This window comes from Poecilia mexicana, unplaced genomic scaffold (genome assembly GCF_051168715.1).
Source record: "Poecilia mexicana isolate PSO_F unplaced genomic scaffold, ASM5116871v1 scaffold_10, whole genome shotgun sequence".
Classification (NCBI taxonomy): domain Eukaryota; kingdom Metazoa; phylum Chordata; class Actinopteri; order Cyprinodontiformes; family Poeciliidae; genus Poecilia; species Poecilia mexicana.
The window spans coordinates 7,175,879-7,196,678 of NW_028263379.1; the positions used below are offsets into that span (position 1 = coordinate 7,175,879).

Sequence of the window (20,800 nt, forward strand, 5' to 3'; positions counted from 1 at the left end):
GGCTTTTTGTGAATATTGGTTTGAGTCCAAAGTTTCTGTTATCTTAAATGTAGATCCTCAAACTTGCATCTTTGGGGCTAAAAACAATTATGTTTGTCTTTTTTGCTTTAGGTTTGATAACATTCTGATAAATCTGCTGACTGTGTGAACATCACTTAATGACTTCATGGGATTTGTGTAAATCTGTGTGTCATCAGCATGTAAGGTAGAAAACGCAGTCCTCCATGAGCTGAACTAGAATTGCAACTTTTGCTCAGGATTATCAACATTCCTGTAAAGGTAATATCTTGATGGGATCGGGTGAACTCCCTTAGATATATGAAGTTTATATTAATTTGTTTTATAAACTTAATTTGACTGTATCGTTGTAACACTGGAAATTTCAATCATTGCATTGAGTGGTGCTGATTTTAAAATATAATATGTCTGTCTGGAAAAATGACTTGATATAACATTTGCTATATATATATATATATATATATATATATATATATATACATGTTTAATTTAAATATATAAAGAGAATTCAAATGAATTGAAAAAGAGTGATCTGGGAATGGAGCCTTGAGGAACCTCGCACTTGATTGCCATTTACTCAAAATTATAACTGCAGAATGACACAGTCTGAATAGTTTAAGCACAGTAACAGTCAAGCCCACCCATCTTTCCAGTCTGACAACCAGCATGTTATGATCTTTGTCAAGCGCATGGAGATTCAATAATATCGACATCGAAGATTTTCATCCATCCCTGCTGAGACGCGTCATTAAAACACTTAAAATTAAACTGTGATTTGAAACCACAAATTTAAATGTTCTCAGAGAGAAGAGAAAAACATTTCTTTGCAGAACAGGTGAATATTATCTCTGCGTTTCTATTTGACGCAATCAGAGCAACAATTTAAGTCAGAAAGAATATGCAACAGATAAAAATGCGCGAAAAATACAGAACAAATGTGACAGAGGCTGCACCATGCAAAGCAAACCCCTCTCTTTCTTTGTGCTGCACATTTTCTTTTTTCCTCTCCAGACACTGGTGGAAGACACCAGTTCCTAATTTAATTTCGTCTCTTCTCCAGATGTCACTTTCCATCTGTGCGGTTGGAAACGCGAAGCGCCTTTTACGCACCAGCCTGGAACACGCTAGTGTCTTCTATTCATATCAGAAAATGCGTCAATCGACAAAAATTTAATCCGAAAAATATATAACTGCGGTGAAGGAATGCTTTAACTTTTCCGGATGGAACTTATTGAAATGGAATAATCTGCGAGGATCTTATGGCACCTCTGATTTTTCTTTTATGCCGGATACTTTTTCTGCTCCGTCGAATTGAGACATCAGACTAAATCGCCATGAGAGTGTCCCCAAAATGATTTTTTTATTTGCCCCAGAGCCCCTCCCCTGCAACACGCGGCCTTATTAATAACTGCTTTGATAAGCCCGGCATTTCCTCGGGCGACGGAGTGAGACGTTGTAGGTGAAATGTGACAGCAGGACCCTCCCATCTTTCTCCCTCTCTTTATCCTCTTCTGTTCCTTTGCCTTTTCAGGGGAGTGGATCCATCCAATCCATCCGCAGACAATGGCATTTTGTTCCTCTTTTTGTTCCTCCTGTCGACCCGCATTCCTATATTGCTGAGCAACGATAGTGCGCACTAAATGGAGAGGAGTTCCTCCTGCATCCCGGCTATTGTTCGGCACTTGCCAAGGGAACTTAGGGTCTTGCACACATCCCATTTTCTTGATTTATTTAGGTAAAGCTATATAGTTAAATCCAGATAATTACACTTTAATTACCGCTTTACTTGACTTAAAGTGCTATTATGTTACTGTAAATCACTACAAGCAACGCTCCAATGCGCATCTGGATAAAGCCACCTATGGCATTTTGCAAAACGACTTGAAATCATGTAAAGAAACTCAGACTCCAGCGTGCCAGATTTCGAATTCAATATTCCGACATAAGAATGGAGTCTGCGGCCTTTCGTCTCACCAGAACTAGTTGATAGAATTAAAAGATGTTGAAACTATAAAAGAAGGGGCGTTTCAATAGCGGGTGGACTCTGGTGGAGGGGACCGGGCTATAGAGCGCAGGAATAAAGAGCGGCCTCAGTGAAAGAAACCGATGGCTAAAAGCTATAATTGTATTTGCCTCGGCGAAATATCAGAAAAGACTTCTCGTTTCTTTGAGCGTTATTAGATTAATTCCCAGAGATGGTTTCTTTTCTCGCTGCCAGACGCGTGGAGGGAGGACGGTGAACCATTTGGCTCTTTGGTTTCAATAATCAAATTAACCATTTGGTACAACTTTTGGGTCCCAGCTCGTGTGCAGAGCGAATAAAGAAGATAAAAAAGGCATTTACATAATAGGGACGGGGTTGTGTCAGTAAAGAATAAATAGGAGACAGAAACACACTGCAAGGTGTCAGCAGTTGGAGAGACACAAATAACTGATGGAAAAGGCATGCATTATGGAAGCAAAATAAGTGTTTATATGGAAGCAAGTCCGATCTAATTATATTCTAATAAAAGTTTAACATTCCAGGAAACTAAAATTCTAAAATTTGTAATGTGTGTGTCATTTTTTAGATGCTAAAATGTAGAATTTAACCACAGACTCGTTCAAATTTAAATTTTACCTGCAAACCACCAACGTTTTTAATAACAGCAACACATTTCTTTTGGTGACAAAACACAATCAATACTGCGATAAAGTCGGGTAAAATAAAGACTGAGGCGCTTCAGAAAGAAAAATAATCTATAATAATCCTGTAAAACTGAACAGGCAGTGAGACAAACGCGTTTAATATCCACTGTCCAGACTGACACCAAACTCACCTGCTGTAAAATGCATGCTCTCAATCCCCCTAGGATTATTATAACAATATTATAGTCATATTCCAATCAACACACACCAACAGATGAACGCGTTTAGGCACCAAATAACCATTTGCAAAATTAGATTGATGTGCCATAATTACTGTTGCGCCTTTTTTTTGTGTGTACAGATGATTTGGAGGGAAAACATGGAGCCTCGACAAGAAGGACTTGAACTCGATCCAATGAATAAAAATAGGAGGAAAAAGAAGAAGAAGAAACACAGTGTGTGTAAGCGCCATACAAAGCGGTTCACCTTATTACACAAACCGAATTAACCACTCAGCCAATATTGGGAGCCTGAGAGGTCCGATGACTGCCGCGCCAGTTCGTTACTTTCATTACAAAGATGTTATTTGCCAAATAAACGGAATAATGAAAGTAATAAAGAGCATTATAAAGTCATTTGAAACATAGAAAACACACCCGGCACGATTTGATGCTGCAGCAGAGACGGGAGGAGGCCTACGTTAGCAAAAATGGCAAGTTATTAAATATAATGTAAATGTGTTCATTTTTCATGTTTTATGCCTTTAAATTTACTTCATGAAATTTACGCGATTTAAACAGATAAAAATGGGTTGGAAATCTTTTGTTTTTTATTTTCGTCATAAAATATTTTTTTTATTTGAAGAATTTGACAAGGTACGAGTCACTTAACTGCACCTTCAGAGTTAAAGCCAGATTCTCAAGCAGAGCAAAATAAAAGAAAAATGTCAATATGAAAAAAAATCACTAGTGCATATTTGCTTGTTACATCCTCTTCTTTTGCGCAATGATTGCATTATTATCAAGTGCACTTGAAACGGATCCTTGTGCGTAAAAATAGGTCATTTTACTGGATAAAAATTGACATGTTTTACCGCTTCAGTGCAGAAGATCAGAGGCAGAAACAGCAGGGAAAAAAATGTCGGAGCATACGGACAGAAAGAAGAGGCAGAGTGGGAATACTCTGTGAAATCCTGCCCAAGGTATACGGTCGCTTAAAAGGCTTAAAAGCTTGGAGAAAATTGGATCAGGGAGAATCGTCACCCAACTTTCATTATTTCCAAGTGGTGTGATTGAATTAAAGGGCAAGATGTTGGTTGGAGAGGAGTGGGGTGGATGGGTGGAGGAGGTGGGCGGCGGCGGCGGCGGTGGTGGAGGGCTGCGTAATGGCGTGGTATTAAATTCTAATTAGAGATGCAGGGGATCAATGATAGGGAGGTTGGACAGCCCGGGCCCCCAGTGCCAGCCCAATAGACTGATGAGTTATTGTCATGTAAAAAAGCGCTAGCAATAAGACCAAACGCTTTGCTATTGTCCAAGCGGAAAGAGCCAAGTTTATTATGAGGACTATATGCTCTAGAGACCTCGGGCTAGGCGGCTCTTAGGGGGCTTTTCATAAAACAGGGCTAGGTTCGTATAAAGGAGGCCAGTTTTGGAGCAGGCGCTGAGCAGTGAACATCTACTCACCGTCCAGCCTTCTTCTAAGCAGTCCAAACCAAACAAGTCATCAAACTCAGACCGCGCGTCTTCCTCATTTTGATTTTTTTTATTTGTTTTTTTCATTTCAGACCCATTTTTGGGTGCTTCTGTTTGACTTTTTTTTCCCAGGGAAGTGCAGCTTTCAATCTCAACCGAGCCTTCTCAAATGTATAAAATGGAGTATTCTTACCTAAATTCCTCTGCCTACGAGTCATGTATGGCCGGGATGGACACGTCGAGCTTGGCATCGGCCTACGCGGACTTCAGTTCGTGCAGTCAGACGAGCGGCTTCCAGTACAATCCCATCAGGACCACTTTCGGGGCTACCTCCGGCTGTCCTTCCCTAACGCCGGGGTCCTGCAGTCTGGGGACCCTGCGGGATCACCAGAGCAGCCCGTATGCCGCAGGTAAGCAGCAGCGAGCTCCGCAGCCTCAACCTGGTGTATTATAGGACGCCTTGATTGCATTTGAAAATGGAAATGTGTTTAGTATTTACCAAACGAAATTTGCTTACACAAATGAAAGAATTTATCACGTTAGAAGCGATTGCAGGCAAGAGGTAATTCGGTTATGGGGTTATACTATCCCAGTCACACCCAAAACCGCCAACAGAATTATCTTAAGCTGCCAAAATGTTAGGCATAATTTATTTACTTTGCGATGAGACATAAAGCTTCGAAAATAATTAGATAACCAAAGACTAAAGCTCATTATTGACACCAAATTGGAGTTACAGTAGCAACAAGCGAGGCGGACGGCAACATTATGACAAGTTTTCAAACAGGAGCCTCAATCTGAGGAGCAACAATTAATTTTACAATTAGCCGCTTCACAGGTCAGCAGTGTTATCAATTCTGATCTAATTCAAAGGTAATCAAATACACGATTTAACTGGAAGCTCCAACTCAGCGTGCGTAACCGGATTTTACACAAAATAACCAAATTTCAATTTACTTCCATTTGACAGCATCACACTTAAACAATCACATTCCCTTTTTACTGAGCGGATAAAACACGTCAACCTTGACATTTCCTTTTGGTTTACAGTTCCCTACAAACTATTCACCGATCATGGTGGGCTGAACGAAAAGAGGAAGCAGAGGCGCATCCGGACTACGTTCACCAGCGCGCAGCTAAAGGAGCTGGAGCGGGTTTTTGCAGAGACTCACTACCCGGACATCTACACCAGAGAGGAGCTGGCACTCAAGATCGATCTGACTGAAGCCAGAGTGCAGGTACAAAACCCCCGCAGTTCAACGGGCGCCCACCGCTGGCGGCTGCCTTTACGTACGATTCATCTAATCATTTTCAAGTAAATAATTAGATAAAAAGCTCGCATCTTTTATTTTACTAATATTGACGCAAACAGCCGCAAGATTATCCAACTCAAATTTTCATATTGCTTGTATCACAACTATTGATAAATTAAATATAAATATAATTTAAATGTTGTGTATGTGGTATAAACTTTTTGAACGTTTTTCCAGGTGTGGTTCCAAAATCGTCGCGCGAAATTCCGCAAGCAGGAGCGCGCAGCTGCAGCGGCCGCAGCGGCTGCCAAGTCCAGTTCCGGGAAGAAGTCCGACTCCAGAGACGAAGACAGTAAAGACACCAAAACCACCGACCCAGACAGCACGGGAGGACCGGGGCCGAACCCGGTTCCCACTTCCAACTGCGGCGGACCGAGCCCCACCGCAGGCCAGGTCAACACCACCGGGAACGGACAGGTGGACCAAGTGAAGACCTCCGTATCCACTGGCATGGGAGTGACGGCACCGAGCCAAGGCTGGGCCGCCGCACCCGGGACCATCACATCCATCCCGGACTCGTTGGGCGGGCCCTTCGCCAGCGTACTGTCGTCTTTGCAAAGACAGAACGGAGCTAAAGCGACACTAGTAAAGACCAGCATGTTCTAATGAAGCTTAGAAAACCCGAGCAGAGTTCTCTGGAGACTGAAAAGCAATCGCCCAACACAGACTGGAGGACAATAAAAAGCAGATAGAAAAAAAACAACAAAACAAAACAGATGAATATGGTTATTTTATTTTTACCTCGCGCTTTTCCTTGTGGTCAACAATTTTCCTGTAAAATATCCATCTTGACAAGTCACACTTTCACATTGAGACTAAAGCAAGTTTGGTGAACTGCTACCACCTTCTAGTCAAGTCTCAGAGCTATTTACATACGAAACAGCGAAATGGGCAATTTACTCTCACTTAAAATATAGAACGGCGTCATACCTCACTTTAATTTAGTTTTAGAAAAAAAAGATGTTGGAGTAAATGACTTGATCAGATGTTTATTTTTGTTCTCACTGTGGGGAAAAAACGAAAGTTGGCACACTGGAAACGCGCAGTGCCATCAGAAAGCAAAGGAGCCTCGTTAAATCCCATTCAGTCAGAGTTCAAAAGCTGCTTTTGTTGGGTACAGAGGCGCCTGATAGCCATGACTGAGGACACAACCATCCACCGACGCGCTTTTTTCCTTCCCTCTATACACAGCCAGCTGTGTGGAAACTGCGGTATTTTTTTTTCTTAGGGCTGCAGAGAGTTTAGTTTCTTTAAATTGTCGCTACAAACACACTTATTTCCTCGATATTAAAAAAGGCACAAACTACTGCAATGTTCACCTCAGACAGGAAATCTGTATGTTTTGTGTGTCTTTCTACGGCAGTGTTTTGTGGCTCAAACTGTATAGTGTTATTACGTATTCTTGTCTCTTATAGTTGAACCATAGGCCATATTCCCTCGTAGATCGACCATACAAGTCTTTTTGATGTTTTACTAAAATTCCCTCGGAAGAATTTATTTTGGGTATTAAAAAGGGGGGATGGATGCAGACATTGTATTTATTTCTATATAATTTGCATGTTGTCTTTTTGTCTGGTTTCAAATGATTTTTCTCCCATTTTGTGAGCATTATGTAACATGTTTTTGTCCAGGATCTGAAAGTTATTTATATGTAGGTAATGAATGCTTATATTTAAGAAGGAAATATTTCTACATGTGCACATAGTTTTCAAGGTGTACCATTGAAATGATTGTTGATGATAAAAAAAATAATAGTTCAAACTTGCTTTTGTCATTTCTTAAAGAAGTTCAAGAAGCAACCATTATTCTTCACGTCCATACAGATTAACTGGGATTGTAAATCTCATCGCGGTGGTTTAAAAAGGCCGCCGATTTCAGCACCACGGACAGTTCCGGCGCGGTTTATAACTCATTTAGGCCCCATAGATTCTTTAATAATAACCAAACAACCACATCTTTACTCCCCCAAAACAAACTAAACAAAATATGGTTTTCACTTGACAAAACATTGCAGCGGTTCTGTTTCATCAGCTTTGAAGTTTTAACACATCAAAGAGTAGGTCAATTTAAAAAACATAAATAAAACAAAGCATACTGGCAATGTTCTTTTTTAGACGAATTATTATTAGTAATTGTTAAGAAAAATAACAGAAGCAAGACAAAGACAAAGAAAACATAAAACAAATAGTTTATGAAAATCAAAATACGACCAAATAACCAGATAAATAAAAATAGGCAAAATAAAATAATGTAACCTTAAAAAAAAAAAACAAGATTTATTTAGTTGGATAAAAATGATATTGTTTACCAAAATCTTTTAACACAGTAAATAATAAGTGAATAAATTACCAAAAGCCACACGCTCCCCATCATTTTTTTCTAGATAGAATTTTTAAGGGAATTGATACAAAGTAATAAAAATTGTCATTTTAAAATCATCTATATTAAATTGAGAACAAATATTATTGTTGAATCATCCCCAAGCATTAACCACATTTTCTGCAGAATCATTCTACATTTACCTCATAACTAACTGCATGCATTTTGTTTAGATGGTCATTAGGTTTTTGCACAATTTATAATAACGCCATATATATATGGAAAGAGGTGATGTGGAAGGATTTGTAGTTTCAACACTGATGCTGCAAAAAGCAAAAAAAAAAAAAAAAGAAAAATATCAGACTTTAATTTTCCAGCAAATATGAGGAACGACATTCTTACATTTCCAGGACTTTCCAAATGTATATCAGCCACTTGTTTTGCAATAAAAAAGAAAGAAAAATATATTTGATTTATAATATTTATTTATAAACATACAGTAATGTAATAATAAATGCCATTGCATTTAAACATCAAATGAAACTATATTCTGAATAGTGTTCAAGGTGAATATTATACAATAAATACAGTACAGATGCAAAAAGGTTTCCATTCCCCTACTGTTCTGTTAAAACCCTCTGGGAGAGGAGCTCCGACTCAGAGATCCTGCTATAAAAGACTCGTCTTTGATTTACTCATCAGCTAAATGAGGATTAAAAAATAAAAATACAACAGTTGGAAAATAATCCTAAAATACTGCAGATCAGAAAAAGTGAGAGATGACCCCGGAGGTGAAGCCTGTTCAGCACAAGGAAGTTTAGGCTGCTTTACTTTCATACAGCAAATCATTTGGTTTTACGCTTAAACATGCATTTTTTTCCAACACACCCACAACATATAACCAAGCTCTTAGCAAGAGTCCTAAATGTGCAGCTGGCAGGACAGGTCTTTAGTTTTAAACCAACCAAACATTGCACAGGTGCAGCTGCTGCTGGTATGTCTTCATATTACCTCTGCTGATGATGGATGTTTCAGATACAACAGATGTTTATGTTTATGCTTTTTCAGGCGCAAAAATGAACTATACAGCTGAGAAATGACCAAAATAAGCCTGATTCTTACACATCAAATATCACAAACATTCAAAATGAAACCCATATTTGCCCTGCGGTACGGAGAACACACAGCATATTGTGTAACAAAGGTTTTTTCCTTTGTCATTCGCCATTACAGCTTAAAGGGCAATCAGAGGGAGATGATGAAATTGAATATGTTTGTATGAAAATAAACAGCAGTGATTAAGCGGCTAACGGAGGGATGGAGTTTGCTTTTCTGCACTTTCCCACTTTAAATTTGACCAAATCACTTGTCACGAAATGAAAATAGTGCAGAAATAAGACACCATACATCTGGTGCTTTGCTTCCTGCATCATTTCCCGTTCCTAAGGCACATTAAACTGTTGGCTTTACAACCAGACAGACTGCATAAGGAACAATCTGCTGCAACCAAATAGCTCACAACTCGCACTATTGCCTTTAAAATGAGCCCAAATTGCTCTACAGCTTTATATTAGAACTTAATCACATTCTTTACGGAAACAACAGCTCTCATATGACAGTCAAGGGTGAAAAAATATTTACTTTTGTATATTTTATGTGTTTCTAAAGGTTTGTTCATAGCTTCATTGTAATTTTGAAATTTACCATGTAAATTCAAATATTATTTACCTGAAGGGAAAAATAGTGTTTATACCTTCAGAAAATTCAGAATGAACCTGATCTCATTTTCTGCCCTCCGACTTAGATTATTATCCCTTGGAACAACATCAATCTTTAATCTGAAACAGATTGCATCATATTTTTGTGATTTTTTTCCAGTATGAAAAGCGGTCACATTTTTCTCAGTGTGTTCAATGTGGGTTCTTTCCAATATGGCTGCCGCCTTAAAACAAACTCGCTGCATGATGAAGCATGTTTTACGGAAAGACGAGGACAAATTGAATCCAGAATTCACTCATGTAGCAGATGACATGAACACAGAGAATATATGTTCTTGTTTTAAACATTCAACAGTTGCCAGATGTCTATTTGGCCCATATGATGCATCTTCGGTGGTCACAGAGCTGCAGAGGAAGCATACATCCCAACAGGCCGCGCAGGACGTGATTGGAGGATAATCAGGTTAAAATGAGAATGAGGCTTTCTTCTGTAAACCTTGTGCTTTTCACCCGAGCGTCACAACGTGGTCGGCTGTCCGGCCGCTTCAGAGAAAAGACAAAGGAAAAGAAACCAACAATTTTAACGAGCAGAAGTTTTTATAAAAGGAATAAAAATGTTAATTTTCCAACAAAAGGTTTTGATTTAATTTTGTCATCTCCTTTCAGGCTTTCTTCTGATGCTTCACCGAGTCTGACTTGCGTTTATTAAAGGGATAGAGGAGATTTTTTTAATAAAACACTCGTGTCTCACCAGGTTCACAGCATTTAAGTTTTAGAGAATGTCCTGATTTAAAAGTTTTAGAGAGAAACAGAATCAGTTTCCTTTAAAATACTAAATTTATGAACCAGAATTAACATATACACACCAGTTCACAGTGTGTATCCTTTTGTTAAAGTTTAACAGAACCTTTACTTTGGGAACCCATATAAGGGCCATAGGCCATGAAGACGGTTAATTTGAATAATATTTTAGGTGGATAAGTAGAAACTGCAGAGTTAAAGGAAAAAAAAAAAAAACAAGAGAAGGAGATAGAAAGAATGTTTGGAAACTTACAGCGGGAACGAATGTAACATTGGTTGCAGTTGAGGAGTCCGTTTCTGATCCGGACGTCTGTCCCCGTGGTTGTGTCACCGAGCTGTCCTTTACACACCCCACACTAACAAAGAGACAGGCGAGGAGAAGACAACAAATATAGTTTATTCATTTATTAATACATTACGATAAAAAACTCCATCTCAGTTCTGGAAAACATTAAACTTTTATCCACTGTAGCTCTGGCTGCACCTTGTCCTGCTGGAAGGTGAACCTCCAACACAGTTTCAAGTCTTTTCCAGCTTCTGACAGGTTTTCCTAAAACAACTCTTTACCGTTCAACCCAGATATTTACATTTCTTCACAAAATGGCTGCACTTATACTGAGATTCAAGTCAAATCTGTTTACTACTTAAATGACTCAATTCCATTGACTGCAAAAGCTCGCCACACTATTAGGAAGGTACTGGTTGTCTCATTAAAAGTACACTAATGTTTGAAGTAGAAATGTGACAAAATGTGAAAAAGTTTAGAGTATATGAATAATTTTGTAAGACACTGCGCAGAAACCGTATCTAAATCAACTTCTTTAACTCTATTCATTTGATATTCAGGCTTTTGCTAGTAGAAAACAGAGGTCTGAATCTGTTACAGTGAATAAACCTTGTGGAGATGAAGAGCAGCTTGTGGACCAACCAACCTTAAAGCAGTGGATGTGGAAGTAGAGGCTGAGAGTCTCTATGATCATGGCTGCTCCCTTCCCCAGAGGCTGACTACAGCTGGAGCACAGCTTCTTCCCACTGACAGACCTACAAAAGGCAGAAGAGACGCAGTTAAGATTTTCTTCAAACCAGCATCCAGAAAAAGAGTCAGTTTGTTCTATTCACTGCCCAAATCCTTTACCTGTGATTAAATTACCACCATTATCCTTCCTTTTCCTAATCTGTGTGCATTTTTTCAATTGAAACCTCATTAAAGCCTAGAAATTCAAACAGATTTGAAAGCTAGAATTTCTCCTGCTATGTTTACGAATCTCCTCAAAATAAACAAAATATTACAGTCATTTTCTTGACATTATTGTTTCAAGTGGGGGAAGAAAAAAAAAAAAAAAACTTCTCCTGGACTCAACTGTTCACTGTCTATTTAAAATTCCAGGCAGACTGCAGGGTTGCTGCTGCAGTGCTACATGGCATGAGATGGGTGGAGGAAAGTAAAGGTGGGGTGGGGAGGAAAGCAGAAAATGACAATGCAGAATCGAGCCCATCCTCCTGGTCTTGGTGGGCTTTCTGTGCTGCAGTACCTGTTGGGCGGTGGGGGAAATGTGTCTGGTGCTGATGAACATGCTGCCAGGGGCTTTGATGAGCTTCTTACATTATTATCAGTGGGGCTGCACCTGGAAATGGACAGCAACATGCAACATGATGATGGCTCCCAGAAACAGCAACATGATTGGACGACACAGACGGACCACAACCAATCCAAACCACAGAAACAAGAAACAGCTTTGGAAGATTCAACGGCACATTTTCGTTTAAATACAACATTTTTTATGTTTTTATAAAACTTGACTTGTCTAAAAATGTTTTCTAAACACTTTCATGACATGCAATGAGTTATTTGTGTGAAGGAGATTCATGGAGTGAAATACAGGCAACAGATGCCACCTGCTGGCCGTTTTTGGTTGCCTCCTTTAAATCAAAAAGGAGGCAATTTAAAACGGAAACAATGTTTATGAAAAATGGAAATGAATGATTAATAAAACTGAATCAAGCTCTTTATTTCTTCTCTCTCTCAAACATTTACACACCTTCGTTCTCCTGGAGGCCGGCTGGTTCTGGTGCTGTCAGGTCCTGTTTGCTTCTTGGGTGGAGTTGAACATTTGGGGGATGTAGGAGGAAGCTTTTGGCCGTTGTGAACACTGTGAGCAAGTCTCTCTGCCTGACTGCTGTTCTGGCTCACCAAGCTGACAGAGGAAGAAAAAAAACAGAAACTTTGATCAAAGAGCCTCATCTCTATTTATGTTCAAAGCCCAAAATAATGTCAAAATCTGGACTTTATGACACAAATAGAATGAATTGGCTCCTAATATTTAGGAAAAAATCTTGAATGTTTTGACTTAAACATGTTTTGAATACAAAGAAAATTCAGATTAAAACGCATTAATCTTCTTGCTAATAAAAATAAAAGCATCTCCATATAAATAAATTCATGGAAAACCTTTAAGACTTAGGAATGCATGAGTGAAGTAAATAACGACAAATTAACATCAAAGGTCAATTGGAGCAACTCGCTGAGCAAAACCATCAAATTATGACCAGACAGCCGTCTGAGCCACACTGTTGGCTACTTTGAGTCTCGGCTCACCAACCTTCTGCCAGTCTTCATGCTGTCGTCAGCAGTGCTGATGTCACTGGTTCTGTCATTTTCTTTCCTTTTCCACTCTGCACTCTCTGTGCTTCCTCTCTGAATCATAAAACAGCGGATATTTGACCAGGTAAAGTAACTTCTGAGAGTTTATTTCCATACATTTCAATCACTAAACTAGAATAGTTTTAATAGTTTTAGCTCTGGTGCTTAATGTACCATTTTAACTATCTGCAGCATAATCTTGCATTCTTTATCACAAACCAAGACAAAGAAATACATAATTATATAATAGAAGGAAAATGATACATGGTTCTCAAATCTCAAAAGTGTGGCATGCATTTTTATTCAGCGCCTTTGAGTCAATCTGTTGTAGAACCACTTTGTCCTACAATGACATCTGCAAGTCCACTGAGGTAAATCACCTCTTCCTTTTATTTCAGTCATGTGCTACTTTGTGTTAAGTCTGTAACAAATTCATAATAAAATACTTTAAGTTTTGCAGTTTTAACTGAAAGAAATAAAAAGTATGTGTACAGATCACATCACAACATGGGACAAACAAAACAGAAAATCCATAAAACATAATGAATAAGTCCCTCACAGACTGCCTCTCCAGTAGCTCCTGTTTTCGTTCCCAATCTGCCAGCGAACGCACAATCGTGTCCTGTGGCTCGGAGGTGGAGGAGAGCCCCCCTCGGCTGGGGGAGGGCAGGGCTGAGGAGCGGGGCGTCAGAGGCATCACAGTCTCCTCCAGTATCCGACGCTCCTGTTGGGAAGGAGAAAATCCCAAACCAAACATTGACATAAACAGAGTAGGTTGGTTTATAGATCTGAAATGGCCACAGAAACATACAGTTTGCATGCTGTAACATGTGTAACAGCTAATGCATGTGTAAGCACACAAACACACATGTATGCACACACACCTCCTCATGATACTTCCTCTCCTCCTCTGCCACCTCCCTCTGTGCTTTTTCCCACTCCTCCTTCAGTTTCTCCTGCTCACGCTGGTACTTCTCCTGTCACCATGGCAACAGACACATGACATACAGCAGAGAGCCAAGGTATAGTGAAAAACTGAACTTTGCGCAGGTGGATGTTTGGGCCGAAAAACAGAAAAGATGTGCACAGCTGGCTGGCACAGCCTTCACTTTTAAAAATGTTTCATTTTTAGTTTTCTAAAACTACTGATTGTCTAACCATAAAATAAGGAAATGAATACGACAAAAAAAAAAGCTTTAAGCCTGCATTTTTATTTTCTTCACGTAGACATGTGGCTGTTAAGCATCAAATGAAAGATCAGAAAGCAGCAAAAGCCCAGCAGAAAACAGACAATACCAAAGCATGCAGAAGCTGATAAGAACAGAGTTCCTTCACAATTGTCTTTTGAAAACTTGCTTTCTATTTTTCATAATTTTAGACAAAATTGCCAGAAAAGACAAATCATTTTCCTGTTATGCAAATGTGTGCAGGAACCCCAGAGAGTTAGAGGAATTATCGACATTTATAATGGAGTAAGACTGGAGCACAAAGACGAAACAGTGAGGAGGTGGGGAGCAAACTGATGTGTCCTCACAAACAACCAGAAAGGAGTGTAATCTGTTTTTAAGACACAGGTGAACACTGTCAGTAACAGACCTCACTCCTTTAAATGTCTAAACATGTGCAGACTACAGATGCCCATTGGCTGAGGAGGGAGAGAGGGACCGGGGCAGCAACAACAGCAGCCACGTTGGACAAACACTCCGCCTTTGTGTTTGCATGAGATGGAGACGGTGATGGAAGACGACCAAAGCACTTCTTCCACTGTGCAAGCTCGCCATCTAGTGGTTCAAGTGAGCATAGGAGCATTGAGATTTGCTTAATAACAAAAATATGTCAGGGAGGAAAAAGCAATGAAGTGCAGTTAGTCCTTCTGTGACTGTGCATTAGATGAGTACTGTGATAAATAAACCATCCCAGACAAAAAGATGCTCTAAACAACTGGTTAAATGACTTCTGAGTGGATTCTGTGGGTTTGCCCAAACAAAGTCTGATGAAACTTTGTTTCATCAGACTTTGTTGGTCTGATTCCAGTTATCTAAATTTAATAACTGGGAGAGTTAGATCTAATATTCTCTCATTTACTTTGTATTTGCTTATTTTTCTGCTTTTCTTACTCAAACTGTAAGATACTGAAACTCTACACGTTTCCAGACGGGACAGAAAACCTGAGATAAACACTTCCTGCACCTCAGACTCACTGTTGGTGCTATGCTCTGTCTACCAAACTCCATGACAAACAAAGTCTGGCCTTGCACACTCATGCGCCATGCTTTTCCCTGCGTGTTTGCCATGTACCTGCAGCATGCGCTCCTGCTCTTGCTGCCACCTTTCCTGACGCTTTCGCTCCTCATCCGGGTCCCAAGACCAGCGGTCTCCCCGCCTGGCCTTGGCCAACACCGGGACTGACACCTGATAGGCCCACACACGTATACACACAGGTCAACATGCACAGACACACGACAGATACATGCACACATCGATGTCACACATAACCCATTCACAGACCCCGATGTACACACACATCCACCACAGAAAAAAAGAAAGGAGAAGGGAGGAGACAGAAATATTTGGTCTACCACAACAGCACTACTCCATTGCTAGCCAAAGGACGCCTACTAAGGAGAGAGAAGACAGAGAAAGAGAGCTGGAGGTGAATAAAAAAGGAAAAAGCAGACTCAGCCATCAACTGCAGCATCCTCATCTGGCATGCTACATCAACAGCTCTGAGTGAGCTTCAGTAATTAGCTCAGTACCATTCAGTGCGACAACAACCAAAGGCTAAGCTAAAAATGAGCAAAAACGGGCATGATCTAAAAAAAAGAAAAGAAAAAAAAGAAAATGTTGACTTTTGCATCACTATATAGTATGATGGGGCTGCTTTGTTTATGGAAAATTAAGTAAAAGTTTTACGTAGGTTTAGATTTTTGGAGAAGGTTTATCATCTGCTTGACTGTTTATAACTGTTTGTAGTTTGAATCAAAGGTAGAACCAAAATGTTTGATGAAACCACACAAGTTCAACACAGAGGCTGCAGAAACAAACAGCGCAAACATGGGAATAAAAATACCTGATAACATTTATGCATTAACTTCATATATACATGAAGTATTTATAGACAACTTTATTACCAAAAAAATGTGACGCAGCCAATTTCAAATGTTAAAGATGGTCTTTTCTACATAAAAAAGCCTAATCAAAAGACTAATAATCTTCCAAATCTCTGCACTAGTGTAGCTGCATTAGTCAAATCACTGCTTCTACTAAAACTGCAGCGTTCGGATCTCTAGCACAAAGTATCAGGCCTGAAGAGAAGCAATGTGAGAGCTCAGCAAACCAGTTACTCACATTTCCATGTCGATCTTTCTCTGCAGCTTCTGGAAACAAAAGGAACAAATAAAGAAAGTCAATATTCTCGATACAAAGTGATGAGACAGATGTTTACAAAACATCATATTGGGGTGAAAAACAAAAAGATTATGAAAGCAATACATGACTTTTATTAGACTATACATTATGTAATATTGCTTATGTTATGCTTGTTCGTAACCCCAAAATATTTGGATCAGAGCCTAAAAATAAATTCATTTTTAAACCAAAGGAATGCGCCTACACAAAATATAGTTATTATTATTATTCAAAACATCAGATGCCATCCAGGAATTTTATGGGACATGGCTATGGAAAGCAAGAGGGTTATGGAAGATGGCAGATATTTTTTTCTTGCTGAATGACCCAGTAATTACCACTTAATCTAATTATTCTATGAAAATGAAAGACGTTTCTAAATTTTGCAGTTTGAGAATATTCTTCTGCAATTAAAAATTACATTAATTCAATGTTTTCTTGTCAGGATGAGGTTTGCACGAATTCAGCACTCAGACTTGAACCTGTATGTAGTTCAATGTAGGTGTGATCATACTGTTAAAGCTTATTTAATACAAGTCAGATGCTGCTGGTTTTTGTGGAGAACCCAGTAATAAACACTGGTTTATTACTGTTTTGCTGTCAAAAGCTGGTTATCAGCTGATCAGTCTGATCAACTAGAAGGACACTCAGTAATATGCAAAAGCAGTTCAAACAGAAAGCTTCAAAATGCCTCACTAAGTAAAAGGATGAGGGAAAAGTGTACAGCAGAACGTCAGCGCGGTAAGGAGACCTCCACCAACACAGAGGTTTACCTGGCGGGGCGAAGAACTCCCAGCGTGACTTAGGGTTGCTGGAGGACTGCGGGGACCTGACACTGATTTCAAACTCTACAGCAAAATGATAAAAATACGTGGATGGAAGAAAAACAGGGGATGTGGGAGAGAAGGAAAACAGGGAAGGAAATAATGAGGGATAGGATGTGAAAATCAGGAGCTGAAGCAGACAACCTGAGACTTTAAGTCAAACCGGGGAAAAGATCTGTATTTTTACTTATATGGTAGATTTAGTAGAACTTTAGTTAGTAATAAATATACTCTTGGTATTAGGATGTATGCTTTATTTTTTTTATATATATTTTAGTTGGCTAAAAACAGTTATCTGAATGTTTTGTTTTTAAAAGCTTTAAAGTGTCCTATTGCTATGGATTAAAATCTGTATACAACTAAGAAGTGACTACAATAGCTTGTGATCAGTCATTTTATCTCATGTAAGCAGAAAAAGGGAAGTGGTGAAAAGCTAAAAGAAAAGCAGCGAACAAAACTGACATGATAATCAAACTTAGAATATAAGGAGGGATGGAAAAGAAGCTGCTGACTATGTTTGGACTTCAGGACATGAATTCACCTGATGACGTTTCCCTCAGAGGGTTATGTCCGAGCGATCCGGGTGCAGCCGGACTCGGTGCCGTCTCCACTCCCTGAAAAGACTCCTGACAAGAGGAAACTCTTACCTACAAGCTGGTTTACAATGATTGGATGACTTCTGGTATAATGGCTGCTGAATTTCTCTTACCGTTGATGTCGGGTCGTTTGGTGTGTTTACCTCACTTGGGAGAATCTGCAGTACGTTCCCTGTGAACTGTTCAGTCTTCTCCAATTTAGCTTCTGGAGGACAATACAAACTAAATTCTAGAAATCATAGTTTTACACACAAAGAAAAATAGCCTATAAACAGGAAGCATGCTAATTATGGCCTCAGTATTTCAGTGTGTTGCTAAGACCTGCAGGTGGCGCTTTCTGAGCTGCAGTAGTTGACTTTTCTTCCTGTTGAGCAGCAGCTTTCTGGACTCCCGTCTCCACAAAGCTGTCCGCTGGCTGCTTTAGCTCCTGTAATGGTCACAGATGGTTTACTGTCTGGATGAAAGACTGAGTCAGCAGACTGACATTCCTGTAGTGAAGAAGGAAATTGTTGCTTTCTAGAGTTCCTACCAAAACAGTCAGACGCCAGGAATTATTGGGCAAAGTTCCAGGGATGGAACAAGAAAATTAAAGAAATGTAATAGTTATAATAATAACCTCTGGTCTCAAATTAAAAGCATGTCTTTGCAGGAATGTTGTGAGATTTAAAGTGTTTTGTACCAACAGGGCCTGTTTCCATAGAAACTGAACTGATGCAGCACATTTGAGGTTACAAAGGCTCACTGGATTCAACAAGTCAATCTTTCCACCACAGCAAGTTGTTTGACATAACTTAGCTGCCTGCCAATGCTTTCAAAGTAACCTTATTATTTGGTGTATAAATCATAAACATCCTGAATCTGACCTCCGGAAGAGAAGTGGGCCGAGTGGGAGTGGGTGAACCCTCAGAGACTGAGGCTGCCTCCATGCTGCTCTGTCTGCCGCTGGTTTTTGTTGACACAGGTCTTCCTCTTTCAGGGGAGGCGGGTGGACTGCGAGCGGGTGAGGCGTCTGATGGGGGGGCATCTGGAGATGCCTGGAACAGAGGAGGGGAGTCCCTTTCTTTGCTCTCCGACTTCATGGAACTGGGATCGTTTCTGATGTCGCCGTTTACTCGTAGCAAACTGTCCGCCTGCATTGCAACAGCACAGAGTTAGCAATAATTCCTACTTATTATGACCATAAACTGTATTGGCTGTGAGGCATCAGATTTGATTTTACTTACTAGTACCTTGCAAATATTTTCCTACTCTTTGGTCTTTTTGTTAGATTTTGTCACATGACAACCACAAACAACCATGTATTTTATTGGGATTTTATGCACCAAAATTAAGTGGAAGGAAAATCATACATCGTTTTAAAAATTGTTTACAAATAAAAATCTGAAAAGTGAGATGTTTTTATTTCAGTCACTACTTCACACAGTCATCCTTTGCAGGATGAAGACATGAATAAACTTTGATGTTAACTGTTTTTACAGCCTCTAAATGTTTTTCTTCCATGATTGGCCTTTATTTACCTCCATCAGTTACCATGGGGCTCCTGGCTGCTTCTCAGGTAGAGAACCATGTCTCTGAGGAATTCATATATTGCATCTACTAAGATTAAATCACACGCAGGTGGAATCCATTTACAAATAGCCATCTTCTCATCATAGTGGGTCAAACTGGATTTGAATTGGAGTCGACAGAGTAAAGTGGGTTTTACTCACTTTTAAGATTTCTACTTGTGAAAAGTTTTTACAGCTTTCCTTCTATTTCACAATTAACAGTCACAGAATGTTTTTAAGTCACATAAAATCCCAATTAAACAGGTTTAAGTTTGTGATTTTAAAAAAGGCAGAATCTGAAAAAGTTAAAGGACTGATGCATTTTTAGCACTGTATTTTTCTGTTGGCTGAATTTTCACAGCTAAAAATCATCAATTTATGACAAATAAAAAATGTAAATAATTAAAGTCTAAAATCCCCCATTCCTTCTCATTATGAACCTCGCTTCTGGTAGTCATTAGCTGTTCATCTGCTGAAAACACCCTGCTGGCCTCTGCTACAAAGAAGCACTAATATATGTGTGAGGAGCTCCCAGTGAGCGGTAACTTAAGACACGGTGCCGGAGCCGGCTGAATGCAGCCTCTCAGTTGGCCCCCTCTTCCTCCACCTCCTCATCCCTGTCCTTACAGCCTGTGTGGGCACTCATTGTCCGCCGGGAGCCCACTTCACATTGAGAGGGGTCCTACTTGTCAACTTCTTAAGTCAACAGGGAACAGAGGGCTCCATTCAAGATGGGACTCCCGACAAGAAATTCCAGAAAAAGTGCCCTGCTGCATTTGGATCTGGTAATACCTTGCATCTCCCTTTACACCACTCCACAATGCAAGAGCTCATTTTAAATATTCCTTTTGCTCATGTTTTGCCAGAAGAAAGGGAAATGGATCCCTTTAAGGGTGAAATTGGAACATTACATGCTTCTAAACTCAGGGGAGGTTTTTGGTTTTCATACACACCAGTCACTCATCACAATGGCAGTTCTGTGACATTATGATGTAAATGTTAAGAGATCTCCAAAGGGAAGAAGAGCAACAACACTTCCAGAATACAGTGGATCATCTAAAGTTTACCCACTAATGAGAAAATGGCAGATTTTTTTTATGATGCAAAATAATCAACTAATATAGCAGTTGATTAAACGTTAACAAAAAGGCTTAAACAACAACACACTCAGGAGTAATTTAGCCAAGACTTTACAAAAAATACACACATTTTGCATTTATGATAAAAACAAAAACACCTTTCTGTGTAAAGATGCTCTGCCCAGAACTCCACAAGTGGTAGTTTGAGCTTCAC

At 39.5% G+C, this 20,800-nt stretch overlaps 2 protein-coding genes across 8 annotated transcripts in view; one reads left to right on the forward strand and one right to left on the reverse strand.

The window, feature by feature from the left end:
* The first annotated feature begins 3,808 nt into the window (after positions 1-3,808).
* phox2bb (paired like homeobox 2Bb) lies at positions 3,809-8,117 on the forward strand. Its single transcript, XM_014967093.2, has 3 exons — positions 3,809-4,750; positions 5,391-5,578; positions 5,831-8,117. The coding sequence occupies exons 1-3, from the start codon at positions 4,510-4,512 to the stop codon at positions 6,257-6,259; spliced, it is 858 nt and encodes a 285-aa protein (XP_014822579.1). The 5' UTR covers positions 3,809-4,509; the 3' UTR covers positions 6,260-8,117.
* Positions 8,118-8,439: 322 nt separating this feature from the next.
* Positions 8,440-20,800, reverse strand: part of LOC106903358 (LIM and calponin homology domains-containing protein 1) — a 69,231-nt gene continuing 56,870 nt past the window's right edge. For 2 of the 7 annotated variants that reach the window (XM_088009379.1, XM_088009374.1), the window contains 15 exons: positions 18,824-19,090; positions 18,282-18,387; positions 18,074-18,165; positions 17,906-17,990; positions 17,314-17,388; positions 16,481-16,509; positions 15,431-15,544; positions 14,017-14,109; positions 13,692-13,856; positions 13,092-13,186; positions 12,531-12,686; positions 12,024-12,116; positions 11,424-11,532; positions 10,745-10,847; positions 8,440-10,233 (listed from right to left, as the gene is read on the reverse strand). In XM_088009379.1, the coding sequence (XP_087865505.1) occupies positions 10,208-10,233; positions 10,745-10,847; positions 11,424-11,532; positions 12,024-12,116; positions 12,531-12,686; positions 13,092-13,186; positions 13,692-13,856; positions 14,017-14,109; positions 15,431-15,544; positions 16,481-16,509; positions 17,314-17,388; positions 17,906-17,990; positions 18,074-18,165; positions 18,282-18,387; positions 18,824-19,090 (1,608 nt within the window). In that variant the 3' untranslated portion in view covers positions 8,440-10,207. The remainder of the gene's footprint in view (positions 10,234-10,744; positions 10,848-11,423; positions 11,533-12,023; positions 12,117-12,530; positions 12,687-13,091; positions 13,187-13,691; positions 13,857-14,016; positions 14,110-15,430; positions 15,545-16,480; positions 16,510-17,313; positions 17,389-17,905; positions 17,991-18,073; positions 18,166-18,281; positions 18,388-18,823; positions 19,091-20,800) is intronic. The other 5 variants (XM_088009378.1, XM_088009375.1, XM_088009380.1 and 2 more) reach the window with 3 other exon arrangements.

What these genes read in the sequence shown, in the direction of transcription:
- phox2bb (XM_014967093.2), top strand. Translation starts at nt 4,510, where the DNA reads ATGTATAAAATGGAGTATTCTTACCTAAATTCCTCTGCCTACGAGTCA. An exon ending in GAGCAGCCCGTATGCCGCAG is followed by an intron (nt 4,751 to 5,390) that starts GTAAGCAGCAGC and finishes TTTGGTTTACAG; the next exon opens with TTCCCTACAAACTATTCACC. An exon ending in TGACTGAAGCCAGAGTGCAG is followed by an intron (nt 5,579 to 5,830) that starts GTACAAAACCCC and finishes ACGTTTTTCCAG; the next exon opens with GTGTGGTTCCAAAATCGTCG.